The 18948-nt window shown below is 43.5% G+C and overlaps 1 protein-coding gene across 1 annotated transcript in view; it reads left to right on the forward strand.

Annotated features, from left to right (window-relative positions):
- The window catches only part of LOC139442413 (2-oxoadipate dehydrogenase complex component E1-like), a 34758-nt gene extending 16124 nt beyond the window's left edge, over positions 1-18634 (forward strand). The window contains exons 11-23 of the mRNA XM_071223225.1: positions 553-628; positions 1350-1541; positions 2741-2842; positions 4659-4790; positions 5966-6086; positions 8407-8546; positions 10060-10216; positions 13021-13121; positions 13694-13795; positions 14029-14274; positions 14696-14759; positions 16835-16920; positions 17726-18634. Of these exons, the coding sequence (XP_071079326.1) occupies positions 553-628; positions 1350-1541; positions 2741-2842; positions 4659-4790; positions 5966-6086; positions 8407-8546; positions 10060-10216; positions 13021-13121; positions 13694-13795; positions 14029-14274; positions 14696-14759; positions 16835-16920; positions 17726-17827 (1621 nt within the window). The 3' untranslated portion in view covers positions 17828-18634. The remainder of the gene's footprint in view (positions 1-552; positions 629-1349; positions 1542-2740; positions 2843-4658; positions 4791-5965; positions 6087-8406; positions 8547-10059; positions 10217-13020; positions 13122-13693; positions 13796-14028; positions 14275-14695; positions 14760-16834; positions 16921-17725) is intronic.
- The last annotated feature ends 314 nt before the right edge of the window (positions 18635-18948 follow it).

An 18948-nucleotide genomic window follows, 5' to 3' on the forward strand; every position in this document is an offset into this window, starting at 1 on the left:
GCTAAAGTTTAGAAGTTCCAGATATATATGATTAGTATGAGATAGCTTTGTTACACCTGGAAACTTGTGATTGCAGCATAACACAACATTCTCTCTCACAACCAAATGGGTGCTGTCCATCCATCCATCTTTCCGTCTGTCACTTTTCGTTTCCGGAGCAGAATTAAAAAACCAGGAGAGATATCTTAACCAAACTTGGCACATAGATATGTCTAGTGGGGAACTGGTGCCTTTTGATAGTTTGGGATTTTAAAAAAAAAAAAGGTTTCAAGTTTCCATGGTAATGACTCTGACTTAGACTGAAAATGGCGTATTGCCTGGGGATGTGAGTACCGGTATTTCATGCTTCTTTTGATTGTCCACATCTGAAGGTACTTGCAGAATATAAAGTGATGCACAGGACCATGTAACTAATATTCTATACCAACAAACTTGCAGTCTTTGTGTGTTTGTTGGTATAGATTATTAGTTACATGGTCCTGTGAATTATGTGAAGCAGGCAGGGATGAAATCTAATAATTATTTTGCCATGGCCTTAATTTCTGTTTGCAGGTCCTCCAAGTATGCCAGTGACCAAGCCAAGATCAATGGCTACCCAGTTCTTCATGTCAATGGAGATTCCGCAGAGGTGTGTTTTAGATACCAAGTTGTAGAATAACTACAAGGCTATGCAGATTCTATTTCCTTTATTGTTTGTCTCGATTACATAGCCTATGTGGTTCCCCCCTTCTGTTTTTCTTGAACCAAGGGAGGTAACTCCCAAGACTATGTCTCAGCTATGACAGTTCGGCGGTAGAGACACTACAGTGTGACACTCTATACTCTAATACAGTGGATCTGGCCACAGATGAACTAAAGTAATAGACAGACAAATGCCTAAAATCATGTTTTATTTTGTTATAAAAAATTAGGAATAAACAAGATGATTAGCAAACAGATGTGACACCAGTTGGTTAAATATATCCTGTCATATCCTAATCATCAGACCCCTGAAGATCCGGGGTAGAATAGGTCTTCAGCAAACAATGCTTGCCATAAAAGGCGACTATGCTTGTTGTAAGAGGCGACTAACTGGATCGGGTCGTCAGGCTTGCGGACTTGGTTGATGCATGTCATCGGATCCCAACTGCGTAGATTGATGCTCATGATGTCAATCACTGGATTGTCTGGTCCAGACTCGATTATTGACAGACCTCCGTCATATAGCTGGAATATTGCTGAGAGTGGCCTTAAGCAACAAACAAACAAACAAAACAGTTCTGATGCAGTACCAGAAGACAGCTATCCTGCCTAATCCTAATCATCAGCCGATGTTTTTACGTCATCTTCAACATAACTTTCTTTGCCAGGATGTTATACAAGCCACTGCTATAGCCATGGATTACCGACACAAGTTCCACAGAGACGTCATCATTGATCTCATTTGTTTCCGCAAGTGGGGTCACAACGAGCTAGATGACCCGACCTTCACCCAGCCGATCATGTACAATGCGATCAACTCCCGTGGCAGCATTCCCGACCTCTATGCTAAACAACTGGTGGTAAGACAGTAGAGACTGCCATTGCTCTTATGGCCATGAGGGGCGGTCGGGTAGCCTAGTGGTTAAAGCATTCGCTCGTCACGCCGAAGACCCAGGTTTGATTCCCGACATGGGTACAATGTGTGAAGCCCATTTCTGGTGTCTCCGGCCGTGATATTGCTGGAATATTGCTTAAGGCGGCGTAAAACCATACTCACTCACTCACTCTTTTGGCCATGTGTAGTAACTGTGTTTCTCATCCTCATAATCAGAGTGAATTTTCTTTAGATATTTCTTCATAAGTCCAGAGTCCAGCAGAACATGTTTTAATGAACATGGATACAACAAACTGTTACAAAACCCCTGATTTATCTCCTATATATTATCATATAAAATTTACGACGTAACAAACACTCTACAGCGAACTAACGTATATAGTGAGCTGATATCTGATCCGCAACAAGCCCATCTATCACTAATTAGTGACGTGTATAGCAAACTAAGAAATCTCACTCAGTGTCAAGTGTCACTGTCAAGTGGCTGTTATGCAATCAGCATTGAATCAACACAATCAGGGGTCATGATTTAACCTTGTTAAACTTGCTTTATGTTAATCTTACCTGTACATGTAATTGGACTAATCTTGTCTGTAAAGCAAACATTAAACCTATGCAATTTCAATGCAGTCAGCAAAACGAGGCCTGAGCAAAATCACCGACTACGCATCCCCTCGTATGTAAATCGTGAAATACTAAATACATATTTGATAAACAAGGTTCAAAAAATGTTATGAATATAATGTTATTGAATGAATGTTATGAAATGTTATCATTTGAATGCTATGATGTGATCACTGCTAATACAAGTCAATGCTGCAATTATGTGTAGTGTGTTTTCCTTTTTCCAAGATGGCGGACATTTTGAAGCGTAAACGTATATAACAAACTGATTTCTCCGGTCCCTTGAAGTTTGTTATATCCATGTTCTAATGTCCTCTCCTTGTTCACAGATCTCCTCTGTAAATATGCATAACATGCATGACGTTTATGTAAAACACCTCTTGTTGTGGTGTCCCCTGCCGTGCTATTGCTGGAATATTGCTAAAAGCAGCGTAAAACCTCACTCACTCTTGCTATATATATGGTTAAAAATTGTTTTGAAAAAAGATATATGTTACTAAACTATTCTTTCAATGCAGTGTACAATCATTTTATTTCTAGTCTGAGGGTGTCTGTAAGAGTGAAGACTTAGACGCTGTGGTACAGACATGGAACTCCACATTGTTAGCTGACCTAGCCAAGGCAGACTCTCATGTTGTACAGGTAGCTGGTTATTCTCACCTACGAGGGAAGTGTGCCCATTAGTTCTTATAATCAGTTATCGGATATTTGCATTTGTGTGACACGTGAAGACCCGGGGTAGAATAGGTCTTCAGCAACCCATGCTTGCCGTAAAAGGCAACTATGCTCATCGTAAGAGGTGACTAACGGGATCGGGTGGTCAGACTCCTTGACTTGATTGATGCATGTCATCATATCGCAATTGTGTGGATCAATGCTCATGATATCAATCACTGGATTGTCCAGACTCGATTATTGACAGACCGCCATCATATAGCTGGAATATAGCTGAGTTTGACAAACAAACAAACAAACAAACAATAAAACAGCATTTGTACAATCAGCTAAATATTAGATGAAGCACCCATAAAATATTAGGGCTGACATTCTGCAGGAATTCAGATTTCTTTTCTCTTCAGATGTCATAATATTCCCATTGATGTATAAATCTCCAATTTGATATCTTTGCTCCAAGAAGATCTGACAAATCCTCCATAGGAGGTCGCGCCAGGTAAACGTTCTAATCAACCAATCAGAATAGAGGCTTCTACATTCTTGGTGAAAGGAAGCAAAGCATTTAGAACAACAGGTCTGTTTTATGTACCGTGACAATGTCCATAAACAGGCAGTTCCAAATGAAAAATAATAAAGGTCACTCTATTATACTCTCGTGGTTATTTCATACACCCTGTTGCTTCCAAGCTCCCAAGGCAAAAACGTAAACTGACTATAAAAGTCCAGTTTTCACCCTTGCCTAACTAGGCTGGAATTCTGGAGTTAAATGTTGGCCAGACTACTAGAGCTTCTATGCATAGTCCAATCAAAATCATGTAACGAACAAGACAATGGTTTGGAAACAACTTGGATTTCAACATGCTGATTTTAGTTGACTGCAAGATTTGTAATTGTGTATACCGCCAACTTGGCGTCAACAGATATTTTGCAAATGTTTTCATGTTTTTAATCAAGGCACATCATGGGGTAAGATCAATTTTATTAAAATACAGATCTTGATTATCGATCAGATCGTCTTGAATGGGCGCCTCCTTTTCGTTTGAAGCAAATGCAAGTGATATGAAAGGTGGAATCTGATTGGGCAATAGAAGGGACATAACTCGTAATAGCCACTGGTGGCGCTATGATTGAGCCTGGAAATTTCAGCCTTATTTCATCAAGGTTTGAAACTGGACTTTTTACAGCCAGTTAATGCCCTTGGCTCAGGAAGATGCACGGCATCTAGGCCCCAAAGGGTGTCCTATCAAGAGACTACCATATTTGACGTAATAAGCGCCCCGCTCTAATAAGCGCCCACGGTGATATTTGCTAATATATTGGATGGGCAATTAAATTCTGGATAAATATATCTGTCGTACATGAACATTTCAGGCTGTCAGCATAAACCACAAAATTTATCTTTCAACTCTGTTTTTTTTCACCAAAATAATATTCTAATAAGAGCCCCCTATTTTTAATTTTGAGAGTGCCCTGGGCGCTTATTACGTTGAATACAGTATTTGTGTTCTCTGTGGGTTTTTATTTGTTAAGAGCAGATTTTCTGTATCAGGGTGGTAAAGAAATGAAACTCAATAATTTTAGAAAACTGACATCTGACTGGATCAAAACCCCACACATCTTGTATTTTAATTGTCAAAATTCACTCAGGGTTCACTTGATATGACCTCCAGTGGAGGGTTTGTCTGCCACAGGGAGGTATTGCAGTACTTTGATGAATACGTTCTGCGTATCCCAGAGCTACTGGAGAGAAAACATATACTCATAAACATGACTGTGTTCCTAGCCGAAGCACCTACAGAAACAGTGGTCCCAACTTGTACAGGCGTCCGACTCCATCACGACCTGGGACACAGGAGTACGCAGCGACGTCCTCAAGTTTGTGGGTGCCATGTCCGTACATATTCCAGAACATGTGGTAGGCAGACTTCTATTTTTGTAGATCTGTGCCTGAAAATCATTTTTGTAATTCATATATCTATTAACGTTGTCATGTTTGATGGTAAAATACAGCCAATACTGATGCTATTACATGCTTATGCGTCTTGATGACTTTGGGAATATAAACTGGGCTTCAGCTGTTAGAGAAACTCTTTTTTCCCATGGATTTGCATACGCATGGATATCCCAGGATGTTGGAAATAAAATTACGTTCTTAACAATGGTTAAACAACGATGTAAAGATATGTATTGTCAAGGCTGGTCAGCTGATATAAGATATTCAAAATCGCTACATGCCTATTTAATGTTTAAGATGGAAATAACACAAGAAATGTATTTAACAACTCTTCGATCTCTATCTTTATGCAGATGTTTAACAAAGTTAAGGTGTAGTATACATACCCTCAATATACAATTATACAGACACTCCAAAGATAATGATGTTTTAACATCGATGTGACCTTTCTGCAAATATTACCAAGAAGATGAATACCATGTTTTATTGATATGTCCAGTATATGAAGATATAAGAATCAAATACCTGCCTAACTATTATTATACGTATCCATCATAGAGAAAATTTGTCGAGTTAATGAACAGCAAAAATAGCCATATTCTTCTCAGATTTGCAGTTTTTGTTAAGATATTTGAAAGGAGGATGATGTATTGAATATTAATAAAACTGTGTACATCTATTCAGCTACAATCTAATCAGTATACAAGTGGGGCTCCATGACGAATTGTTCTACAACAATATGTCATTGTACTATTGACCTCATGGCCACATATACGAAATAAATCTGTCTGTCTTAATGTTATTGATAATATTGTGATAAGTGCTGAAAATACTATTAGGTACTGTCATTGTTTAATGAACCTGTAAAATAAGACTCGATTTGATTGGGTGGTTCCACATGTGACTTGGCGGATTGTGTGACCTTGAACCTCAATAACATGGAATGTTGCTCATGCTGTCGACCACTGATTTGCGTGGCGCACTTGGTAATATCCAGGCTGTCAGGAAATATCTGAAATATATCGCTGACTATGGTGTAAAACAACATTCACTTATCTGATTGCAAAGTGACCAGTTTACCAGTGAGATGAAATCGTTAGATAAGTTGATGAACTGATTAATTTGGCCAACTTCAGAAAGTGCACCCGACCATCCAGAAGAGCCACGTTGAGCGACGGCGACAGAGGATGGTGGACGGAGCAGAGCTGGACTGGTCAGTGGCCGAGGCCCTCGCCATGGGCTCACTCATCTATCAAGGTCAGCATGGTGTTAACTGGGCTACAGTCCGGCTGTGATAGTGAAAGATCGTAACACAGCTTTTACAATACGACTTATTCAAAGTCAAGACTCAAACTCACGTTTCTACAATCCCTGTTACATCCTCACAACCTACCCCCATATCCGAGCAACATGTACCAAACATTCCATCACTTACCATTACTTAACAGTTACTTAGAAATATTAGAATTTCCCCACGCTGACTTCATAATTACGTCTGGTATCTAGAGTTATCTCCCTTTGAGAATAAACGCTTGTCGCTTACAGTACGTTCCGAGGAAATTAGGCAGGTCGTAAGAGGTGACTAGTTGGATTGGGTGGTCAGGCTCGGTGCAATCTCTTTAAAATCAGATCTTAGTTCTCGCTACCGCTAAACAAAGGTCTGAGGACATCCCATTACGGGTCACGTCAGACCGACCTTGCGCGAACTTTGACCGACCAGTGGAATGACCAATCAGAAGGCAGCTCTCTCGTGTTTTACGGCAATAATTTCAAATTGGCGACTACGCTTCGAAACATATTTTGACAAATTCTCGATTACAAATTTGAAACCTGAACAATAGAACATTCTGGGATGGCTAATAGATGGTCTAGACTGTATGGATTCAGTCGTTAAACTCGTTACTATCGTTCAGAGTTAAAGTTTTTGAGGTTGCATGATTAGAAATCACATTCCGACTGTCACTTTCACAATATGGTAAGTGATGCTCTGATTTTTCGGATGAAAGGTCGTTCTGACGTGACCCCTAATGGGATGTCCTCAGATCTTTGTTTAGCGGTAGCAAGAACCGAGGTCTGATTTTAATGAGATTGGGCTCGGTGACTCGGTTGATTGTGGCATTACACAAGAAACAAAACAAAACAAACACAAAATGTGCCCAGTACATCATAATGTAACACCATTCCATCACTGTGTACCCGGTGTTGCCATAGCGACAGCACTTTGATAGAGATAAGATATTCACCACTTTGCATCAACATGGCTTCAAATACTCAACAATATCTGTAAATTTGAATACAGGTAATGTTAATCAACATTCGAAAATACAGAATTTGTCTGATCTATAGCTTTCCGCAACACCCTGCAGTTGTGTGATGATCGCTAATGTATAGGAATCTGCTGGTTTGCTCAATGTGCTGAAAAACTATTTTGAAATTGTTCTGATAAATATCTAACAAACTATATATGTTATATATGCGGTGACCTTTTTGAAATTAAGGATTTAGAAAAAGAAATACAAGTACGTTTCAGGAAAACTATCCACACATAACATAAAGTCCAGAAGGTTTTAAGGTTCCAAACCAATTTAACTTCATTTCTCAACCATTCAGACTACAGCCAGTGTATCAAATTCCCCCCAAATTAAGTCAGACAACCGAACTGGTAGCTTTTCAAAGTTATGAGACCAGATAGAATGTTGCCAGTTCAGAATTTTCTAGACTTACAAAGAAAAGTAAGAAAAGAGTAAACATAGGAAAAGTACTGTCTTATGTTAGTTCTCAGAAAATAACAATAAACTGGTGGATTGTCACTATAGTAACTTTAACTCTTTGAAATTTAATTCATCAATAATGTTTTTAATGTTTACAGTTAGTTTACCTTTTACATTGAATTAAAACTAGAATGCTTTGGTAATTTAGGGAATACAAAAATAGCTCGACCTTCAGTTGCGCAACTTATAAACTGAATGTCCGTCAGCAAAATAGACCATCTTAGACTGTCGAGCAGGCGGGGATTCTAAGTATAGGAGAAACCATTTCTGCGAGGGATTACCAGTGATTGTAAACCCTGACATTAGGTATGTCACCGAATGTCAGGGTTTACAATCGCTGGTAATCCCGAGGAGAAATGGTTTCTCCAACTTATTAACCGACTCATCGCAAAGACAACGTTTTTAATTAAATAACTGTAATAAAAAATCTCAAATGTATAACCTGTATCGGAGATGAAATATCGCCTGCGGTCGTGAACTCGGTTCAATGAAACCGGTGACCTTAGTATGTGGGTTTCGCAACGATACGAAATCTGCACGTGCGTCACACAATGGCACGAAATCTGCACGTGCGTCTCGGAGGCTGTTCATAGTTTTTATTCTATCAAGGGTTTACAATGATTGTAAGCCTTCCTGCGAGGTGTTACAATCGTTGTAAGCCTTCCTGCGAGGTGTTACAATCGTTGTAATATCTCCTGCGAGGTGTTACCACAATTTTAAAAACTCCATATCGAGTTACACAAACAGCCAGTAGGTTTATAAACACTGTTACAGCACACACCTCCATGTAAATACTTTGTTGACAGGTTACAATGTTCGCATCAGTGGTCAAGATGTTGGACGGGCGACATTCAGTCATCGTCACGCCATGATAGTCGACCAGGAGAACGACAGTATCTACATCCCCCTGAACCACATGACAGACAGTCAGTCAGCTCACCTGGAGGTGCGGCATTGTACTTATACATCATTAGAACGCTGTTCTTATTTTGTTTTTTACAGATTTTTGCTATCCAATTACCTTGGGTCAGTCAAAATTTAAGATTCATTTTTATGTAGTTCAATATATATACTCAGCCTAATTATTTAGGGGTCACATATATAATAAGTATTTAAAAAAGACACATTTTTTAATTTAATTTTTACATATTTTTGCAAACCAATTACCTTGGGAGGTTAAAATTAAAAATTCTTTATTTTTTTTGTAGTTCAATATATACACTCATCCTCATTATTTTGGGGTCACATAGATAATAAATATTTAAAAAAAAGACACTTTTTCAACTTTCAAGTTGCATCTGGAATGAAACATTTTAGGCCCACATACACTGTTGCTTGTCATATATAGCGCGGGTTAAACCACTGGTTGCATTCAGACATGTGTTTTGGGAGGCTGTTTCCATCACCTTAAATCTTTCATTTTTGCATTGTTTTTAATAGTCGTCCATTTTTCCAGTTGTATAAAAGCATCCAATCCGTGTTACATGGGCAGAAACAACATGTTCTGCAACTGTTAATCACATTGTCAACAAACTCGGACCTACTGGCGCCTAACTTCTTTGATGGCATTTAGAAGTTGGAGTACTAAGTAAGGATAAGATATATGCATGAATAGCTTCTTTAGGAGTGACGTCTAGGTGTAGGTTCTAACACCGTTATCAAGCAAGTAATGATACTGCTTGATAACGGTGTTAGAACCAACACCTTCGCTCCTAATTGTAGTAAAGAAGTTATTCATCCATATATCTTGTCCTTACTATTGACGCCTGTTGGCCTGTGGTCATGTTTGACACACTTCACTAGGTGACCCTTTAATTATGATGCTAAGTATATATCCTATTTGGTTCAGTCAAAGACATATATACAATTCGTCTTTGGTTCAGTGACTCTTGTGGGAAAAATCTGTGGTTAAACTGAATTAGTGCATCAGTGTTGATGTAACTTGTATGAGAAGTCTTTCCTCTCTTTACATGTTGCCAATGACGACATACATGCAATCAAATTATGATCAATTTTTGTTTAAAAAAGAAAGTCATTTTGTAACAGCACCAAAATGTATGAGGCCTTGTTTATGTTTCTTCTTCAAAGTTTTAGGTCTGGGGTGGGAATAAAAATGAGAATAGAATTGGCGCCGTGAAATGTTTTTTTTTTGTTTTTATGTTCTTTAAAGTAAGGTCGGTAAGATAAATAAGTTCAAATATCTAGTTTTCATCTGGCATTTTAATGAAATGTGACAGGAAATGGGTTATAGCTTGTGCATGGGGAAACTTTAGCCACATGCTGCTATGTATTAAGTTTTGAATAGTATCCATCATGGCTACATCTGATCTCAGTGTTACAAATGCTTCTAACTGTAACTGATTCCCCATTTCTGAGTTTCGGGGGCAGTGGATCCATGAATGAAGTAATAAGACATAAAGTCACCACCGTTTGATAACACATATATAACCCTCTCCCAGGTTGCTAACAGCGCCCTCACAGAGGAGGCAGTCCTGGGCTTCGAGTATGGTTTCAGTATGGAGAACCCCAACACTCTGGTCATCTGGGAGGCCCAGTTTGGGGACTTCTTTAATGGAGCCCAGTCTATCATAGATACCTATATATCCAGTGGAGAAGGTATGTCATAGACACCTATATATCCAGTGGAGAAGGTATGTCATAGACACCTATATATCCAGTGGAGAAGGTATGTCATAGACACCTATATATCCATCGGAGAAGGTATATCATAGACACCTATATTTCCAGTGGAGAAGTTATGTCATAGACACCTATATATCCCTCGGAGAAGGTATATCATAGACACCTATATATCCAGTGGAGAAGGTATATCATAGACACCTATATATCCAGTGGAGAAGGTATGTCATAGACACCTATATATCCAGTGGAGAAGGTATGTCATAGACACCTATATATCCAGTGGAGAAGGTATGTCATAGACACCTATATATGTCAGGTACATGCTGAACTGGTGCCTGTTGCTATTTCGAAATTTTAGAATTTTTTATTTTTTACGTTTCCATGGCAACAAGATGGACTAGGTTCTGCGAGGGTAGGGTTCGTTTCCAGAGCATAACTCATAAACCGTTCAATATTTTTTCATCAAACTTTGCAGGTGTGTCAGGTACATGCTGAACTGGTGTCTTTTGCTATTTCGAAATTTTAGAAATTTTTATTTTTTTACGTTTCCATGGCAGCAAGATGGACTTAGGTTCCAAACTCTTTTTTTTTTTACAATTTCCATGACAAGTTCTACCTCGGTTAAAAAGGGTTAGGGTTTGTTTAGATTTAGTTATGTCATAAATTCTGCAACAGGGGCGGGGGATATAGCCATGTTAGTGGCAAACTCTTGTTGTCCTTTCATCTCTGTCTCCACTCTCCTCAGCCTCCATCCATCATTCCAGCCACCCTCCATCCATCATCCACCCACCCACCATCCAACACCCATCCACTCATCCACCCATCCACCTTAAACCTCCATCCGCCTACCCATCCAACCTCCATTAATGCATACACCCAACCACCCACCCATCCTCCATCCATCCATGCACCCACCCACGATCCATCTATCCACCTATCCAGCCAGCCCCCATCCACCCACCCATCCACCCTCAATTCACCCTACATCCATCCATCCATCCACCCACCCATCCACCCTCCACCCATCCACCATAAACCTCCATCCGCCTACCCATCCAACCTCCATTAATGCATACACCCAACCACCCACCCATCCTCCATCTATCCACCACCATCCACCCTCAATCCACCCATGCACCCTCCATCCACCCACCCTCCATCCACCCATGCACCCTCCATCCACCTACCCTCCATCCACCCACCCTCCATCCACCCATGCACCCTCCATCCACCCACCCACCCTCCATCCACCCATGCACCCTCCATCCACCCATGCACCCTCCATCCACCCACCCTCCATCCACCCATGCACCCTCCATCCACCCACCCTCCATCCACCCACCCTCCATCCACCCACGCACCCTCCATCCACCCACCCACCCTCCATCCACCCATGCACCCTCCATCCACCCACCCTCCATCCACCCATGCACCCTCCATCCACCCACCCTCCATCCACCAATGCACCCTCCATCCACCCACCCTCCATCCACCAATGCACCCTCCATCCACCCACCCTCCATCCACCCATGCACCCTCCATCCACCCACCCACCCTCCATCCACCCACGCACCCTCCATCCACCCATGCACCCTCCATCCACCCACCCTCCATCCACCCATGCACCCTCCATCCACCCACCCTCCATCCACCCATGCACCCTCCATCCACCCACCCTCCATCCACCCATGCACCCTCCATCCACCCATGCACCCTCCATCCATCCACCCATGCACCCTCCATCCACCCATGCACCCTCAATCCACCCACCCTCCATCCACCCACCCTCCATCCACCCATGCACCCTCCATCCACCCACCCTCCATCCACCCATGCACCCTCCATCCACCCACCCTCCATCCACCCATGCACCCTCCATCCACCCACCCTCCATCCACCCATGCACCCTCCATCCACCCACCCTCCATCCACCCATGCACCCTCCATCCATCCACCCATGCACCCTCCATCCACCCATGCACCCTCAATCCACCCACCCTCCATCCACCCACCCTCCATCCACCCATGCACCCTCCATCCACCCGCCCTCCATCCACCCATGCACCCTCCATCCATCCACCCTCCATCCACCCATGCACCCTCCCTCCACCCACCCTCCATCCACCCATGCACCCTCCATCCACCCACCCTCCATCCACCCATGCACCCTCCATCCACCCATGCACCGTCCATCCACCCACCCTCCATCCACCCATGCACCCTCCATCCACCCACCCTCCATCCACCCATGCACCCTCCATCCACCCACCCTCCATCCACCCATGCACCCTCCATCCACCCACCCTCCATCCACCCACCCTCCATCCACCCATGCACCCTCCATCCATCCACCCATGCACCCTCCATCCACCCATGCACCCTCCATCTATCCACCCACCATCCATCCACCCATGCACCCTCCATCCACCCATCCATTCTCCATCCACACATGCTCCCTCCATCTACCCACCCATGCACCCTCCATCCACCCTCCATCCATCAACACATCCTCCATCCATCCACCCTCCATCCACCCTCCATCCATCCACCCTCTATCCACCCATGCACCCTCCATCAACATATCGTCCATCCATCCACCCTCCATCCATCCACCCTCCATCCACCCATGCACCCTCCATCCACCCATCCACCCTCCATCCATCCACCCTCCATCCATCCACCCTCCATCCACCCATGCACCCTCCATCCACCCATCCACCCTCCATTCACCCACCCATCCTACAGGGAGCCTTTCAGATTGTTCTTCTGCTTCCCAGACAAGTGGTTGCTACAGAATGGTCTTGTGATGCTGCTCCCTCACGGCATGGACGGCGCCGGCCCTGAACACTCCTCCTGCCGCATGGAGAGGTTCCTACAGGTGGGTGGCATCACACACCTGACTACAAAGGCACAGGGGCCTAAGTCACTTTAACATGTAGAGTTGTGGCCCTTAGTTGTACCAGGATATGCAGGCCATCAGTTCCAGACCAGATTTTTCTATGTTATGATCTTTGGTCTGTGCACCCTGCACATTCTCATGGTAAACTGTCATGACTTGTGTGACCCCCATGTTAAGTAGACAAGCTGTGACATCAGGTCAACGTCAACGGTGTCCAGAAATTAAACTGAGAGTGTGGCCCAGCTGCTAGCATTTCAGTCAAGAACCGCTGCAGGTCATGAGAGGGGATATGGCTGTAGCTCAAGATCAGCAACCAGATCTTCTGATGAGTGAGTGAGTATGGTTTTACGCCACTTTTAGCAATATTCCAGCAACATCACGGCGGGGGACACCAGAAATGGGCTTCACACATTGTACCCATGTCGGGAATCGTAACCGGGTCTTCGGCATGGCGAGCGAAAGCTTTAACCACTAGGCTACCCGACCGCCCCGATCTTCTGATGAGAAGAGACAATCAACAAAGAACACATTCAGCATTTTGTGATTGACAGATGTGTAGCAGCCATGAGGACGGCATTGACGGCGACCACATCAACTTCCAGGTGGCCAACCCCACGACACCAGCCCAGTACTTCCATCTCCTCCGCAGACAGGTGGGTCCTGCTGTCGTGCAGTCTCGTTAATGTCACATCAGCTCTGATTCGATACCTCTCTGTGTGACGATCAAATTTTCTAATCAGCTAATTAGCATTGAGGCTTTTCATATTGTCAGTACAAGCAAGCAAGCATAGCAACTTATCTGATTTCTTACACAAATAACACTTTACAACCTACTGAGCCCACTTGACTTCTTCAAATGTCCATGCTTTTTTTCGTTTACGTTCAGATGGTTCGTAATTTCCGCAAGCCTCTAGTCATGGTGGCGCCAAAGGTTCTCCTTCGACTCCCTGCAGCAACCTCATCTCTTGCTGACATGGCGCCCGGCACCAACTTCCTCCCTGTTCTTGGTGACCCCAAGGTCAAGGCTGACTCGGTGACAAAGGTCATATTTGTCTCAGGAAAGCACTACTACACACTGGTCAAGGAGCGAGAAACAAGAGGACTTGATAATGTCGCTGTAGTAAGGCTAGAGGTAAGTGGTAAACCCATATGGACTTACTTCTTACCATCTTCTATAATCCAGGGTCGTATATCGCCAGTCGATAGTGACCCTGGACCCATTCGCCACTAAAACTTTATTTCAGAAGTCACCACTTCTTATTAGACCAAAAATTAATATTACAGTCTGTATGTTCTTTTGCATATTACGAACTTTTCACAGGAAAGAGCAGCATTGAAGGGTTATATATGTGTTAAGGAGGCATTAAAAAAAAGGTTAAATTTTCTTGTACGCTACTGCTCGATCACTGACAACAAATTTAACTCGTTTAATAAGCACCTCCTTTTGTCAATTTTCTATGCATCCTTGCACTTATTGTGGTGAATACGGTATGTTTACCACTGTTAAATATTCTCTATGTATCTGACGTGAAGACTTTGTTTAATCCTCCCAGAGTCTGTGTCCATTCCCTGCTGAAGAACTTAGGGCTGAGATAAAGAAATACTCCAAGGCTTCAGGTTTGAACTACAAAGTCACAGTAAAATAATAAAATGTATTTAATCTGGAGCTAACTTTGGTGTTCTGTATTTTGCTCATAAATTTATATTCTGCTCAAACTTTGCTTTGAGTATTGACTGTTTAATGATCATGGAAATATATGTGTCCTTATATGTGTGCTCATACTGTAATCCTCTGGGTTTTCTGGCCCATATTTGATCAAGTGCGAGCCAGCGTGAACTATCTGTGATAGTGCTTCAACACTCTTCTCTCACTCCCTTGGCTTCCACACTCTTCTCTCTCCGCCTTGGCTTCCACACTCTTCTCTCTCCTCCTTGGCTTCCACACTCTTCTCTCTCCTCCTTGGCTTCAACACTCTTCTCTCACTCCCTTGGCTTCTGTACTCTTCTCTCACTCCCTCGGCTTCCACACCCTTCTCTCAATCCCTTGGCTTCCACACTCTTCTCTCACTCCCTTGGCTTCCACGCTCTTCTCTCACTCCCTTGGCTTCCACACTCTTCTCTCACTCCCTCGGCTTCCACACTCTTCTCTCACTTCCTTGGCTTCCACACTCTTCTCTCACTCCCTCGGCTTCCACACTCTTCTCTCTCCTCCTTGGCTTCCACACTCTTCTCTCACTCCCTTGGCTCTCACTCCCTTGGCTTCCACACTCTTCTCTCACTTCCTTGGCTTCCACACCCTTCTCTCACTTCCTTGGCTTCCACACTCTTCTCTCTCCTCCTTGGCTTCCACACTCTTCTCTCACTCCCTTGGCTCTCACTCCCTTGGCTTCCACAGTCTTCTCTCACTCCCTTGGCTTCCACACTCTTCTCTCACTTCCTTGGCTTCCACACATTTCTCTCACAACCTTGGCTTCCACACTCTTCTCTCACTCCCTTGGCTTCCACACTCTTCTCTCACTCCCTCGGCTTCCACACTCTTCTTTCACTCCTTCGGCTCTCACTCCCTTGGCTTCCACACTCTTCTCTCTTCTCCTTGGCTTCCACACACTTTTCTGTCCTTGGCTTCCACTCTCTTCTCTCTCACTCCCTTGGCTTCCACACTCTTCTCTCACTCCCTTTGCTTCCACACTCTTTTTCTCACTTCCTCTACTTTCCCACTCTTCTCTCTCCTCCTTGGCTTCAACACTCTTCTCTCATTCCCTTGGCTTCCACACTCTTCTCTCACTTACTCTGCTTCCACACTCGTCTCTCTTCTCCTTGGCTTCCACACTCGTCTCTCTTCTCCTTGGCTTCCACACTCTTCTCTCACTCGCTTGGCTTCCACACTCTTCTCTCTCACTCCCTTGGCTTCCACACTCTTCTCTCACTCCCTTTGCTTCCACACTCTTCTCTCACTTACTCTACTTTCCCACTCTTCTCTCTCCTCCTTGGCTTCAACACTTTTCTCTCACTCCCTTGGCTTCCACACTCTTCTCTCTCCTCCTTGGCTTCCACACTCGTCTCTCTTCTCCTTGGCTTCCACACTCTTCTCTCTCCTCCTTGGCTTCCACACTCGTCTCTCTTCTCCTTGGCTTCCACACTCTTCTCTCACTCCCTTGGCTTCCACACTCTTCTCTCTCCTCCTTGGCTTCCACACTCTTCTCTCTCCTCCTTGGCTTCCACACTCTTCTATCTCCTCCTTGGCTTCCACACTCTTCTATCTCCTCCTTGGCTTCCACACTCTTCTCTCTCCTCATTGGCTTCCACACTCTTCTCTCTCTTCCTTGGCTTCCACGCTCTTCTATCTCCTCCTTGGCTTCCACACTCGTCTCTCTTCTCCTTGGCTTCAACACTCTTCTCTCTCCTCCTTGGCTTCCACACTCTTCTCTCTCCTCCTTGGCTTCCACACTCTTCTCTCACTCCCTTGGCTTCCACACTCTTCTCTCTCCTCCTTGGCTTCCACACTCTTCTCTCACTCCCTTGGCTTCCACACTCTTCTCTCTCTTCCTTGGCTTCCACACTCTTCTCTCTTCTCCTTGGCTTCCACACTCTTCTCTCTCATATTTTGTAGCTGATGCATAGAGTAGACAGTATACCTCCGTATCAGGAACTGTAGACATGACATGTAGTTATGAAGTGTCTGTGTTCTGCAGAGTTTGTGTGGAGCCAGGAAGAACACAGGAACATGGGAGCCTGGACCTTTGTCGCTCCCCGCTTCCAGAACATCGTGGGAGTCCAGGTAACGCTTGCTTATTCTAATGTAACACACTACAGAAACCTTCTCCTTGTGCTGTCAGAATAGGTCCGAAGTATATTGATCAATGGAAGTTAAAGAACACACTATTTTTTTTATATGACTATAGTTCAAGATTAAATATGCAAATGTGAAGTAATTATTGTTTAGCTACATGTAAATATTCAGCATTATCATACGTCCATGTCAGAATGATGAGATCTGATTGGTCCACATGATCTTGATAAAATACTGTGCATCCCGCCTTAGAGGTGAATAAATTTCTCAGGGTGACTAAATCTCTTATACCCCGCCACGAGCAAGTCAGACTGCACATTGATTTCTGAGAGGCAGAATGCATCCCTTATACCGCCACGAGCAAGTCAGACTGCACATGGATTTCTGAGAGGCAGAATACATCCCTTATACCGCCACGAGCAAGTCAGACTGCACATTGATTTCTGAGAGGCAGAATATATCCCTTATACCCCGCTTCAAAGCAAAAGGGCGCATACTTTTTCTGAGTTAATGAAAGTCACGTGACATAGCACAAGCAACCTCAGCTCAATCAAACAGCTGTTTTCTATCAATTTTGAATTTGTTTGAATTCTTTTGCAATGTCATAATAAACATGTCGGTAAGATAAATTTGATGTAGCAGGATCACAAGGGGTACATGGGGTTTTATGTATCCCTCTCCTCTGGCTTGTGGTATAAAACCTAACACGGGACTCATACAACCCTATGTACCCATCGTGATCCTGCTTACAAGTTATACTATTTAAAATGCTTGAATTTCCCTTGTCTTTTAGTTGAAGTATGCCGGCAGATGCAACCTTGGTGTGCCAGCCACCGGCATCGGAGAGATTCACAGGCAGGAATCAGCTGCCATCATCGAGCAAACGTTTCAGTAGACAGCAGGCGTAGCAACTTGAACAATCCATGTACAAATCAGCCATGGGTTGTAAGTTGACTGACAATGCTTTAGGAATATTTTGTGATAAACACAGTGTGGTGTCATGAAGGACCGTACAAGGTTATTATCCCCCGCCATGAAGTGGAAGGGGGATATAGGAATGGGTGCTGTTCATCCATCCTTCCATCCATCCATCCATCACGTTTCGTTTCCGGAGCAAAATTAAAAAAATATGAGAGATATCTTAACCAAATTTGGCATATGGATAGGTCTAGTGGTGAACTGGTGGCTTTTCATAGTTTGGGATTTAAAAAAAAATTATTTTTCAGGTTTCCATGGCAACGACTTTGACTTAGACTGAAAATGGCGGTAGCGCTCGTATCCGGGACAGATCTTGAAAAACATACACTATTTCTAGCCTTGCACACATCCCAACATGTCATATTGGCGGGGGATATAAGTATTTCAAGCTTGTTATTCTACATGGGAGGTAATGATTGCAGTGTCATGGTGTCTCATCCATCCATCAGTGGAAGGCAGCTTATTGTGGATTTGGTGGACAAAATAGCAGCTGGGCATGGATAGGTGCTTGGGGGGACACGCCCTAGGAGTGTTTGTTTGTTTAATGCCACACTCAGCAATATTTCAGCTATATGACGGCAGTCTGTAAATAGCCTGGAGCAGACTATCCAGTGATTGACATCATGTGTCACAACAAGCATAGTCGCCTCCTATGACAAGCATGGGTTGCTGAAGACCTATTTTACCCCGGATCTTCATGATTGATCTTCACGAGTGAGTGAGTGAGTGAATTAGTGAATGGGTGAGTGAATGAGTGAGTGAGTGGGTGGGTGAATGGGTGAGTGAGTGAGTGAGTGAATGGGTGAGTGAGTGAGTGAGTGAGTGAGTGAATGGGTGAGTGAATGGGTGAGTGAGTTGGTGAGTGAGTGAGCGGATGGGTGGGTGAGTGAATGAGTAAGTTGGTGGGTGAGTGAGTGAGAGTGAGTGAGTGAGTGAGTGAGTTTTTTTATGTAGACTGGAACCAGTCTCTGTTTCCAAAGTAAGGATTTAAGGATTTATGTCTAAAAAGTATTGACACACTTGCTTAGATATTCTGCA

The sequence above is a fragment of the Haliotis cracherodii genome, unplaced genomic scaffold, assembly GCF_022045235.1.
Source record: "Haliotis cracherodii isolate W230 unplaced genomic scaffold, xgHalCrac1.p SCAF_5, whole genome shotgun sequence".
In the NCBI taxonomy this organism is placed as follows: Eukaryota; Metazoa; Mollusca; class Gastropoda; order Lepetellida; family Haliotidae; genus Haliotis; species Haliotis cracherodii.